The 13,066-nt window shown below is 41.2% G+C and overlaps 1 protein-coding gene across 1 annotated transcript in view; it reads right to left on the bottom strand.

Moving 5' to 3' along the window:
- NKAIN3 (sodium/potassium transporting ATPase interacting 3) overlaps nt 1–12,574 on the bottom strand; it is a 535,660-nt gene extending 523,086 nt beyond the window's left edge. The window contains exon 1 of the mRNA XM_045860759.1: nt 12,521–12,574. Coding sequence (XP_045716715.1) covers nt 12,521–12,574 — 54 coding nt within the window. The remainder of the gene's footprint in view (nt 1–12,520) is intronic.
- Nucleotides 12,575–13,066: the final 492 nt, after the last annotated feature.

Genomic DNA, 13,066 nt, shown 5'->3' with positions numbered 1-13,066 from the left:
TTTTGGCCCAGCTTGACTGGGCCAAGGGATGCCACAATAGTTGATAAAACATTATTTCTAATGTTTACAATACGCCTGTGAGGATGTCTCTGGGGAGAGATTAGCATTTGGACCTACAGATTGATCAATCACCTTTAGGAATGCTGGTGGCATCAGCCATTCAGTTGATGGCCCAAACAGAGCATAAGGGTGGAACTTGCTGTCTCTGTCTGCGCCGAGGCATCTGTCTTCTCCTGCCCTTGGACATCAGCCATCCTGGTTCATAGACCCTCATACTCAGACTGAATTACACCACCAGCCCTCCTGGTTGTCCAGCTTGTAGATGGCAGATGGTGGGACTTCTCAGCCTCCATCGTCATGTAAGCCAATTCCTATAACAAACCTCCTGATATATACTGTATTTTGCCATGTAAAATGCACACCCACGTTTTGTGCACATTATACATGGGATTATTATGCCCGTTACTGTATCCATGGCATGTAATCATCATACCTATGTATAATGTGCATGCTTATTTTTCCCTCAGAAATTTGAGCAAAAAAAGAGTGCATTAACATGGCAAAATTCTGATCCTCTGACGAACACTGGCCAATAGAGGCTGTATCTCTCCTTTTAGACAAAAGTAGAGCCGAGGTAGTCTATTCTTCAAATCTTCCTAGAAATAATTTCAAAAACTTTCTTCCATAAACTTCACAGCATATCTTCTTCAGACAAAGTGTTTATGGAATTTGATCAGGCCTGCCATTTTGCAGGAAAGAATAATAATACAGCAGTCACTGCCCGAGTTACTATGGAGAGAAAAGAAAATGAAGTAGTAGAAAGAAACATGCATCTACTCTCAAGCTGCAGGTAGTAATTTCAAAAACTGATGTGAGAAGTAGACAGTTAAGAACTGATGACTGGTACACCTAAATTAACATCTAACTTGTTTTCCGTAATGGCCCCTTTTCTGCACCTGTTTCACCCATCATGTGGTGCAAGTTTCCGATCACTTTTCTGTTACATCAAGGAAGTGGCTGTGTTGGGAATGTTGCACGGCTCCTTTCTCAGTCATACGGGTGTAAAAGGCCAGATCATAAAACACACTGCTCCAGGTGGCCTTTGAGAGTCTCCGTAAGAGTGTCACACTCACAAAAATACAACTGCAGCGATCATTCATGGCGTGACACAGGTGGACTGCAGTGGTTACAGAAGCAGGGGCACAGGCACTTTCATTTTGCAATTTTACAATCACAGTGGACAGCTGACCAGATAGAGATATAGCTGGGGTTTGCAGGGTGAGGGTGCTCTGCAATAAAATCAGTCTATAAACCTCAGTGGATACATCTTTTCCGGTAGTAAGAGACCGATGTGGGCAGCACAAGTAACAGATGTAGCTAAACATGGTGCTACATTACATCAATTGCATCTTAATGTAGGTCCACTCTAAGAATATGGGGTAGAATCATGAGTTAGCAGTTATCAAACATTGGGAACCACCAAGAAATCTTGACAACCAACTGAATAAGACCATGGGGACCACTTTTCTAAGTTGTCCAAGTTTCTCTAGTAAGCCACCTTAATATATTGTTGTGTTTCATTCTTTCCTGCATATGTGGTTTAAAGTTTTACCAATTGAAGAGCTGAAGACAATGTCTATGTACTATCCTGACTCAACTGACATTGGCTCAGCAACTTGGGTGGGCCAGAACACGCAGCATAGGGCAATGATTGTAGGAGTAAAGAAGCAGGGGCGGGGGATGAGGGGAGGATATTTTCCTTTCCACATTCTGAGACAGCTCCTGCGATATCAGTAATCCACCATTAAGGCTAATCTGAAGCCCTTCATTTTTCCTTCTGAACTACTTCCAAATTAGCATTCCCTTTAACTTTGATTGTACCTTTCACGAAATACATCACTAAGAGAAAGATGAAACTATCATGTTCCTTTGTTTAAATATATCTGATCAATGCTGACAAGAGTGGATTACTGCACATCAGGCTTCTATTTATGCATTCCAATATTGCTGCTTAAAGAACACGACATTGATGGCTCATCTTTTGTCTATGGTTTATTACTGTTCAACTCTTTTATCTCCAGGACTTTTTCTTGCACCGTGTTATCATCACACATACTGTAGTTGATACAGGAATCAGTAGTTTAATCCTGCCAAAAAATCTGTTCCCCCTACATTTGATTGTAATAGAAGAAAATAACTTAATATCTCTGGAACTCCCAGAAATGTTTGATGATCTTATTTCTTAGGCTCATAGATGAAGCTTATAAAATTTGCTATGATTTCCTACATCATCTTTTTTCATACACATTGAGTTCAATCCAGATGGCCTATTTCTGATGTCATCTGACTTGCTGCTGCTATGTTGATTTAAGTTATATCACATGAAAAGTCTCCCTTACAGCACTGATCGTGCCTTCCAGTTGTGAGTCCCCCGTGGAGTCAGCCTCCAGTACCACTTTGGAGAAAAGCATGGCAGCTAACCAAGTGGACTTGCTTCCTAAGGTGAATAAAAAATGCCTGCTTTTAACTCCCCTCAACACTAATTGGTGTTAATATGTGTAATTTGTCACGAGTTTACAACAGAATATACCATTCGACTAAAAGATAAGATTTTATCAATGATTAGTATTCAAAATGCCAGTTAAATGGAAGTGCAAGCCAATGACACGTAACACAAACTATCCAATTTACATTTTTAACTTGATATGTTTTACAAAGATAGTGAAATAAAATGGGGGCTATCCCCCAATGCCCTGTAAAACAACACTCTTATCTTTGAGCTAAGCAAAATATTGGAGAACAGATATTTTGAGACGGGTATAGTACAAAAAGTTCTGGTGAAAGCACTGAGTCTTATATCACTCAATGACACAAATTTGGGAAGGTGAAACATTAGTCGATTGCTGTTCTCTTTGACTTGCCCAGAGAATCACTAGTTCCCTGATTTGGAAGAGAAGCACCTGTCTATTGAGAAAGGGTGACGAGAGTGCAGGCTCATGGGCAGTACGGGTTGGAGGGCCTGACAAGGTCTCTGCTTGTAAAAATTAGATGGTCCATTGTTGAGAGAAGCAGGGGCAATCATGGAAGTTGTTAATGATTTCATTCTTTTTCTCTAGGTTTTCTGGGTCTTTTGTGCTTGGAGAAACACTCTTTAGAATGCTTTTCCTGATTAATTTTATTCCTGAATTATTAAGTAGAATCACATGTTTGAATTTCTTTTCTCCACTCCCTCCACAGGTATTTGCATTATGAATGGTTTCATATAGATGCCCGGTTCCTTCATTAACAAGGTATTGGAATAGAATTTCAGCTCTCACATTCTCGTAAGAGATATGAGCTCAGTGGATGTGATGATAAGTCGTAAATATATTTCTGACAGTTTCTCTCTATTCCAGTAATTTGAGACATGGTTATACTTCAGTATTGATTAATATGTAGTATGATAAGTGCTTGCGTGTGGGAAGCCCCAGGCTGTGAAGTTGACTGGTTAGCTCAGTTCATTAAGGGACAAGGAGCAATGCTCTGTGCTCCAGTTATGTTTCCTGTCCGGGTAACTAGCTGTAACTGATCATAGTGAAGATAATATAAAATTCTCATTGATGGCAGTTCGTTATCAACTTGTACTTAAAATATAGATCCTTGATAAGGGAGCACTTTCAAATTGTAGTTTATGAAAGGTAACGTAGCTCGGATTTGAGGGACCTCAGGAAATTACCTAGACCCGTCTTCAGTGCCATGGCTTGACTGCGTGAATATTCGATACAAAAGATACTTCTGTTGACTCTTAAATATCTCTGTGAGTGGGAATTTTCACTGTTAGCAAAGTTCCTCAGGTTTGAATAGGATTTCTCATGCTTTGATTTTTATCTGATCTTCTGTGCCTTTGCCTTTCATCTGGATGATGAGTAGCAGATGGAGGCCATGATATACTGGAGCCCGCTCATACCATCTGGGGAGACTTCACTGTTACATTTCCAGAAATTCTGTGAGCCAGTTGTTAAACACAGCCTGTATTAAACATTAATTGTATACAGTTTAAGTTAAAAACAAAGGTATTAAATATCCGAAGCTCAACCCTTCCTAATTATTGTTACTACATTGCACTGTACTTCGTCTGTGCTCCAGTGGATATTTGGTACCTGTTGTATCTGTATGGTAGAAGTTGTATGTAACTGTACCGTTGAGCATCTCTTCCCAACTCTGCAACTTGTCACATTGCATGGGTAGCTAAAGCTCTGCTGGAGTGGAAATGTTTACATCATGAGAACACACTAACACCACAAATCAGGCCGTTCTCCCACCCCTCTGAGCCAGTTATTACCCATTTACTAGCAAACATTGGTTTTTATATTCAAGTTCCAACATTAACTCCTTTATTTAGTAGCTTTAGAATCTCCTGAACATAGTAGTGGATAACTGATTTGTGACTAAATGGTCCAGAATTGATGGTGGTTCATAGGTTTCACTTCTAGGTGATTGACGAGACCCTAGACTCCCTCACTGAGAAAGTCATTTCTGCCTAATGGGTGTTGATTGATTCCTGTGAATGGGCGAGGACTTCCTCCAGTGCCCAGCTCCTCCACCTGTCTACATTATTGGTCCTAATTAGCTCCTTCCACAGGGATGGCAAGTGATCAATGGCAAATAGACCAAAACACTTTTCCTATACCACTGCTGGCTCTTCCAGGCTTCCACACTACAATTTTCCATTGTCCCCACATTGAAAGACTAAATATCCAGTCTTTAAGGAAGCTATGAGCAGGTGATTTATTTGAGAATACACTAAAAGATATTTAGCTCATGAGATGTATTTTCTGAATTTTAAAACGTAATCCTTGTTACAATATGCAATGAAGTTCTATAGCATCTCGGTTCCCTTGTTTCATTCTTACACCATCTCCATGAGGCAGATGTTAATATATTCCCATTTACAGATGAGAAAACGGAAATGTGGAAAATTAAGCAGTATACTGAAGTCATATGTCATGATATGACTTAAGCCCTCAGAAGTGGAGAAATGCAGATAACAGAATTTTGTGTGTGCTGCCTCATGACTAGATTAAAAGAGTTTTTTTTTCCCTTCTGGGCTGAGGCCAAACCAGTTGGAAAGAGTAATTATTTAAGCAAGCAATTCTTCTACATAAAGTATAATTTTAAAATTATGATCCAGGTGACTTGAGTAATAAGAAGAGATATTGTAGCTCTTGAAACAGCTCCTTTTTCTTCCATTTCTGTTAGGAGAAGATAGCTTTCCTCATGATTGATATCTATTTTTAGAGTCCCTCAGGAGGCTCCCCAATTTACCCGGAAACAAAGGAATGAAATGCAAGCATTCTGCAGACCAAATATTCTGCAGTTATTGCATGCTCTATTTTCTTTAGCAGATGAACCACTCCTGACAATGCTTTCATTGTCCAGATATAATTTTCTAATACCATCGGGACCTCTGTTCACAAGTATCCCCTATCCCCATAAAAGTTTAAACCTTAAATTCTTTTTGCTGTCTAATGGGAAACTCCACCTTGGCCTCGGAGTGTATGATTGTTAAAGATCTGAATGTGGCAGCCATACCACTGACTGAACATTCTAAATGCAGGGCCAATTAGGGGAAAGCATTAGGTGAAACCTCTGAACCATTAGGAAGTCTGCAGAGATCCCCCAGCAGTCTTTTCTTCTAAAGGGGAGTTGTGGTTGGATGTACACAGAGGGCATCATCCTCAGGGCTCTGTCCTTCACACGTGGTTCTCTGGAAGCATTTCACAAGGAGGAGACGTAACATTTTGTAACATTTCACAGGCCACATCACACAGAGGACCGTTGGCCATCTATTATTAATATGTTTGTTTGACTAGTCCAAAATTGTCTTTATACATACTTTTTAACTCCTTCACTACTGATGTTACTTTTACGGGAGGGCAGAGGTTCTGAGGAGTTTGACTGAAGATAAAAGTAATGTCTCGATTTTCTTTCTAGACAACACAAAGTACAGACTATTGATTTTTGTAGTGTGTTTTTTATTGGTGAAAAACTGGTTTGACAGTTGAAAAATATGCATGGATTCTCATTCAAGATGCTTTATTTTTGTCCCATTATATCGAAGAAATAATATTTTCATATTTTAGAGGACCATAACAAAGCTGAACAGGTATTATATTTATAGATATCTGAAGTTTATATTTCTTATATTTTTAGCCATTATAAAATTTAATTTGATTTTGAAATGTTGATTAATTGCCATTCTACTAATGAAAGGTTTAAAATGCCCTTAGGACAATGGCACTTAAAGATTTATAAATAGAAATACACTTCTGTAGCCAATATTTGTCTTACATTATATTTAGTTAAGAGGTAGTCTGAAATTTAGATTTGCGCCGAGCATCCCCTGCAATGGCTACGTGCCTCTTGTGACCTGAAATAAAGGGAAAGTGATCGAGAAATCCCAGAGGCATCAGGAGAATGCTGATGGAGGGTTAGCTGCTTTATCAAACATTTGCCCAATAGTCTCCCTAAAACTGGCATTCAAAACATTGAGTCCTGTTTTTAGCACTCTTCTCATCTCTCTTTACACTGTCTCTTGAGGTGACCTCAGCCAGGGCTTTAAATACCAATATTGCTCATAATTCCCGATTCTGAATACTTAGTCCAATTGTCCTCTGAGTTCCAAACTCATATACCTGATGGCTACTTGGCCTTGTGTATCAGAATCTTAAGGTATCTAAAACAGAACTTTCTTAAAACAGAACTCCTGCGCCACCTCCACACTCACAAGATCAAATTTTCTCACTTTCAGTAAAAAGCACCACAATCACATTCTCTTATACAAGATGTGCAGGTCAGCCCCTGAGCCAGTCCTAGGATTTCTACTCCTAAATCCTGTCTCAGGTTTATCCTTCCTCTACCTGTTGTTATTACATGTGTCTGACTCTTGTTCATTGTAACAGAAGAGCACCCTGTCTCCATTTCCTCTCATTTCCCCTTCCTCCCTTCTCTACTCAGCAATGACAGTACCATGAAACACAGATCAGATGATACCATAACTGTTTGAAATGCTCCAGTGGGTTCACTCTGTCCTCTGAACAAAATCGGGTATCACTGCAAATGTCTAATGCCACCCCATTGTATACACTCTCTCTGACTGCCCCCTAGCCACCCCAGACTCCTGTCACATCTAGAACATTCCAAGCTCTTTCCAAACTGTCAACTTTGTACACTTGGTTTCTCTTGCTTAGAATGGTTCCCCTCTCTTTTGCATGCTGACTCCTGGTCATCCTTTCAGACTAAGCTTCCAACTTCTGGGAAGTCTTCCTGACCACCCCATCTAAAAAGGGCCCTCCCAAGTTTTTTGAGTGTGTTATACTTTCATCTCCTTAATAGCACTTAACAGTATTTGTAATTAGATAATCGTTGTTTACGTATTTATTGACAGCCCTTCTACCCTCAGATATAAACTGTATAAGAGCGGGTCTGCATTTGAGTAGTTCACACCAGTACACCCAGTGTTCAGGGATGACTCTATGATATTTGATGAATGTTGTTTTTTATTTCACGTACAGGAACCACGGAACACAGTAAAGAGAGCACAGACTCAAGATTTCAATGTCCATTCTGTTATAACTAAAGCCTCATTATTAGCCAGAATTTTAATTTCCCTAACCTTTTCTAAGTATCATGAGATGAACCAGAGCATTTAAACATACTAGAGAAAGAATGTAAACTAAATGATTAAGAATTATATTGCACAAGAGAAGAAGGGTAGGAGCTACTAAAATTAAAAATGTGTTAAAGCAAAAGCATCAACAATATATCTACATAGTACGAGAAATGTATTTCAGTATTCATTGCCAAATATCTCTGTCAGGTTAGTGGTACCTTTCATAAAATTTAGTTCGGGCACATGTCACCGCAACGACACCACGACTATCCCCACACCTCCCAACACACGTGGTCACAAGATGGCGTGACTCTGGTACAGAGTCAATTTGTATTCACTGCGAGAAAAAAAAAATGTTCCTAGTTTTCTTTAATTTGAGCATATATTCTCTCAAACAAAAACATAGAGCCCATCAATGTGCTAAAGGCTGCTTGTTTTCTATAACTCCTTTAAAGGTCTCTGTTACTGGAGAATGTAAAGTGGAAGTTTTAAATTTCGTTTCACGGATTTATCGTTTTAATAGGAACATGGCTGTGAGTGTTCCATGAAGTGATGCAAAATGAAACAAGGCTCTCTGGAAAAAACAATATGCAGGGACAAGTTTTCGTTGAGTGTGTTCTAGAGTCTGACCTGTGTGGTGTCAAGAAGGTGCAGAAAGCTCTGTGGGAACAATCTCTAATGACCTGGGTTGAATACTTCACTGAGACCACTATAAGAAAATGGCACTTAAATGACATTGGAGTAAATTTTCAACTTTAAAAACATGCAATTAAGGCTCATTTAAATGTGGCAACTAAAACTAATTTACTAAAAGCAGATGATCAAGTGTTACTTTCCATTTCTAGATTAGACATATATGATAACTGAATACACGCATGTTATTCAAAAACAAGTAAAACCAAAAGTATTCTTACAAAAATATATTTAAAAGTTCTCAGATGACTTGATGAATCTGTTACACAGTGATGAAATGCTTTTCAAAAGGATTTACTTTGCACAGTTTTCTATGGGCACGCATTCATGTTTTCCACTTTCTTCCACTTTCTCTTCTAATTCATCTAGCAGAATTAAGAGCACGAGTGTAAAGTCTGGGGGAAGCACACAAATTTGCCTTAGGGTAGAAGCACGGAGGAGAAGCAGTAATGGGAGATGGCCAGAGCAGTGACATAAAGAATGTGGAAAGAAGACTGAGATTTCAAACCATAGCTCATTCAAATACACTCCCCTAAAAATGATGAGTCCTCTCCAATCACATTGGCCAATCTGATGTTTCCCTCTGGAGGCTGGTTTGGATAAAATGTGAATGGGCTAATATGATCCTTTTGTTGGTTTCTTTAACTTTGAGAAGAAGCTACCATGTCATCTTTTAATGACCTGCACAGTCATTTCTTGTCATTAGCATGTATTTGCTTTGGCAAATGTGTTCTGTGAGTTCCATTCCTCTCTCAACGCCCACCCTTGTTCACTGTTTCATAACCTCCTCCCTCCAATAGTTTGTGGGAGTAGAAAAAAAACATGAAAGAGGGAAAAAGGCAGCTGGTTTCCACAGAAAGAACACTAGCTCTGCGAGCCCTACCCTATGGTAAGCTAGAGCACGCTCCACTGGCTCAGGGTGTCCGTTAAATTGGTAGGAATTTGTAAGCCAGTTGATAAACACATATATTATTAAAAACTAAATAGTATAAAGTTAAATATAAGTAAATCATATTAAAAACAGAGGTACTAAATATTTAAAACATATCCCTTCCTAATTGTTTTACTTTATGCTTTTGAGGTTATTTATGCCTATTTTATCTGTTTGACACAAATAGTACTTCAGCTTGGCCAGCATGGGGGTATTTACACCAAAGAAATTGGCAAATGCTAAATATCAACATGTAACATTGTTTTGTTGATGGTCTAGAGTTAAGAAAGCAACAGGTAATTTTTTTTCTAATAATGTTTATTAAACCTAAATGTGTCATACCATTATTGTCAGTAGCACACAAAAAAAATGACTAAATGATTTTCCAGTATTTGAAAATTTACTCAATTCAACCAAGAATCTGCTCAGGTACAGGAGAAGGTCATCCAGGGGTCATGACCTCCAGCTGACCCTTGAGCAGCACCAGGACAATCAGAGGCTCCTCACCCTCTCCTGGACTTGGAATGTACCTTCTGTCCACTGTGTTCACAGTGGGAGCCATTTCAAGGACAAAGCCTTGAGAGCCCCATGTGTTGTTGAGACCATCTGGATGCTATGTGTGACTGAAACCCATTAAGGCCTCTATACAAACTTTAAAGGTTCTGGCAGGGGAAGGAAGGTACAGAAATCAACTCATCTTGCAGCTGCCCAAGACAAGCTTCTATGGAACTTCCCTTGCTAACTGAACCTGCCCCTGCCAATCTGAGTGGTCTACCTCTTTCTTCAGTGTCACCTTGCCCTCTGTGAGGACGGCCAGTTTCAAGCTGCACCAGGGGAAGCTTCCCCAGTTGCAAACCACCACCAACCATGTCATTGGTAGAGAGAAGTTCCAATGTTGGCTTCCTTGTTACTCCTCAGAGTAAATAAACACACTCACCAGCATTCAAGTCAGCACTAGGGAGCCAAGAGCTCATCAAATTCAACAAAATGGTTCTGTCAGAATTAACTGGCTATTTTGAATTTACAATTAAGAGTATTATATGTTTTGTCATTGCTATTCATCAAAAGAGTGCTACACATCCTATGTATTACACAGAAATGTGTAATATACACAATACACACATGTGTTTTGTTTGATATCCAATTATTAAGTGTTTACTTTACTGTCTCTACCATACAAAAACCATTGATCTGGAAAAGTTTTTAACTATGAGTATCACCTTCCTCATCTGCCAACTAGTGAAATGGGGGCCTTCTTCAGATGATAATTTTAGGAGTAAAATAAAATAGCATGTATGGAAAAACCTTATATGGGTTGCAAATGTTAATTATTATCATCAGTTCAGCAAATATATTTCACCTTCTAATATGAGCTCTCCTAGGGACTTGCAGGGTTTGCAAAGATGAGGACTGTTTGATCCTTATCCTCAGGTTACTTACAGACTAGCGATGAGAGATACATGTATATAACAAAATAATTTAAGGGGGTGAAGTGTGTTTGGCAGAGGAAAAAGCAAAGTGCTATGCAATTTAGGAAAAAGACATGATTGATTTTGGTGGGAGCACCATGGAAGATTTCATAGATAAAGTGGAATTTTGAGATAAGCTTTGAAGAGTAAGATGCATTTGTAGCAACTGAGAGGGTGTATTCAGGATGAAAGATGAAACACCAAACACAGTATCATCACAAATATTATAATACCAACTAAGGAAATCATGAATGGGTTGATAAACCCCCTATATCAAAAAACCTTACCAACCATGTAAAATGGAAAGAATTATGTTATTATAGATCACACAACCCATTGTGTCTATACACAACCCAATGTGTCTACCTACAGTCTTGCTTATATAAAGGCTGACTATTCAGTTTTTACAATTTATAAGCCATGTCCATTTCTCATAACTAAAGTGTAAATTATCCTCTGTTGTTTTTTTTAAGAAACGATGTTCAAGTGAATTTTAAAATTATTTTTCAAGAAAATGCTATAAAATATGTCCTATTTAACAGGACAGAAGAAACTGTCCCTTTGATTTAAAGAAAAGCAGCCACTGATTTCAAGTCTATAAGTCCATAAATTATACACTTATTAAGTGAACAGTGAAGACCACATCTAATTTGAGGTTTTTATGGGAGACTGGAACACTGAGGCCAGGGAAAGCTGAAACCTTTTACAACATCCATGGGAACAAGGACTTAACTATTAAAGGAAGAGCATAATTTTAACCTTCAGTTAATGAGTCTCACAAGGGTTGACATTACTCATTAAACCTCACTGAAAAGCGTTTTCCTCTTGCTAGTCAAAATACGCTAATGTTTGTGACTTTAGAAAACAAACAACGCTTTGAGGAAAGCTTGGCAGAGCCTCTACAGTCTGTCTTAAATTTAATACAAGGAAAACGTCTATTAATCTCTCATACACAAAAGTCTGACACAAAAGGTCTGTGGCCTTGACCTGAAGTGACAACGCAATAGACCCCAGGGCCAGTCTAGGTCCCACTAGGACATATGTTAAGAAAAGCATTCGCTTCACACTGAAAGCCCTTTTGCTCTCCCCTAACCACCGCGCGCTACCGGAGCCTTTCAGTCTGTTCTCTCCCTACTGACAGCTGTCAGTCTGTCGCAGTCTGAACATGCAGCATTTCAACAAAATCTAAAGCGAAATTGTAAGGGTAGGGGTGGAAACACTTTATTTAAAAACGCACGGCCAGACCTCAGTTCTTGGAGATCAAAGAGTCCTCAAGCACCACTTTCCAACCCGATAAAGGTTAAGAACCACCTCCCTGGGAACTAAGAGTTGGAGCTGCTCCTGTGTCTTCAGAACCCAGGCACCTTCCCGTGGAACGACGTTACTGGGAAACCCGAAGGAAAAAGAGCCCACGAGTCCCCACGAAACTTCAGCTGGGATGCAGCGGGTGCTAACACCAGTTTTGCATCCCAGGAGCGGGGAAACCGCGCATACCCTGGCGGCTGGGCAGCAGCCACAGGACCTCGTGGCGACACCCGGTGGGGGCGCAATGAACCCCAACTCGCGGGACCAAAAGGGCAACCGCGCCCTCCCTCAGGGCAGGCGTGACCCGGTGAGTGCCCGCGGCAGGAGGGCAGTGTGAGTCCGGGCTGAGCGGAGGCTGGGAGACAGCAGGAGCGCCAGGTTGGCCGGCCGCCCCGCGCCCGGAGCAGCGGCTCCGAGAAAGGAGTCGGGAGGCCGGTCCCAGGGCCGGACGGTCAGGGGTTAGGCACTCACCAGCTGCAACGCGCAGAGGCAGATGAGTGAGCAGCGCCCGGTGCAGCAGCCCATGATGCCCGCGGCGTCCGAGCGGCGCCCGCGGCCAGAGATCCGCGTCTTCCGGCGCCGCCGACTCCCGAGCAGCCCCCGCCCGGGGCTCGCCGGCCCGGCCCAGGCTCGCCCTCCCCGCGGATGTCGCTTTCCCCGCTTGGGTCTGCGCTGGGCTCGCCGCCTTTGTTAGTTTCCCGGGCGGACAGAGGTCAGTACGGCGCGCACAACGCGAGCGTCTGGCGGAGGTTCCTGCCTCCCACTGTGCGGGTCCGCTTCTTGGGGAGGGGGAGCCGGGCGGGTGGGGCGGGGGGCGGAAGGGAGGCTACAGATGGTGAGTGGGTGGAAGTCTGTTTAGGGGAGGGGAGTATGTAGGAGGTGGGCGTCTGAAAAGTGGAGTGGGCTGTCTGCGTAGCGGGGGGGGAGAGAGAGAGAGAGAGAGAGAGAGAGAGAGAGAGAGAGAGAGAGAGAGAGTGAGTGTGTGTGTGTGTGTATGAATGAAAGGGAGTGCCACTG

The sequence above is a fragment of the Phyllostomus hastatus genome, unplaced genomic scaffold, assembly GCF_019186645.2.
Source record: "Phyllostomus hastatus isolate PE091 unplaced genomic scaffold, TTU_PhHast_1.1 phas_scaffold_21, whole genome shotgun sequence".
Classification (NCBI taxonomy): Eukaryota; Metazoa; Chordata; class Mammalia; order Chiroptera; family Phyllostomidae; genus Phyllostomus; species Phyllostomus hastatus.
Note: the sequence above shows the minus strand (reverse complement) of the source record. Positions and strands in the feature narration are given on the sequence as shown.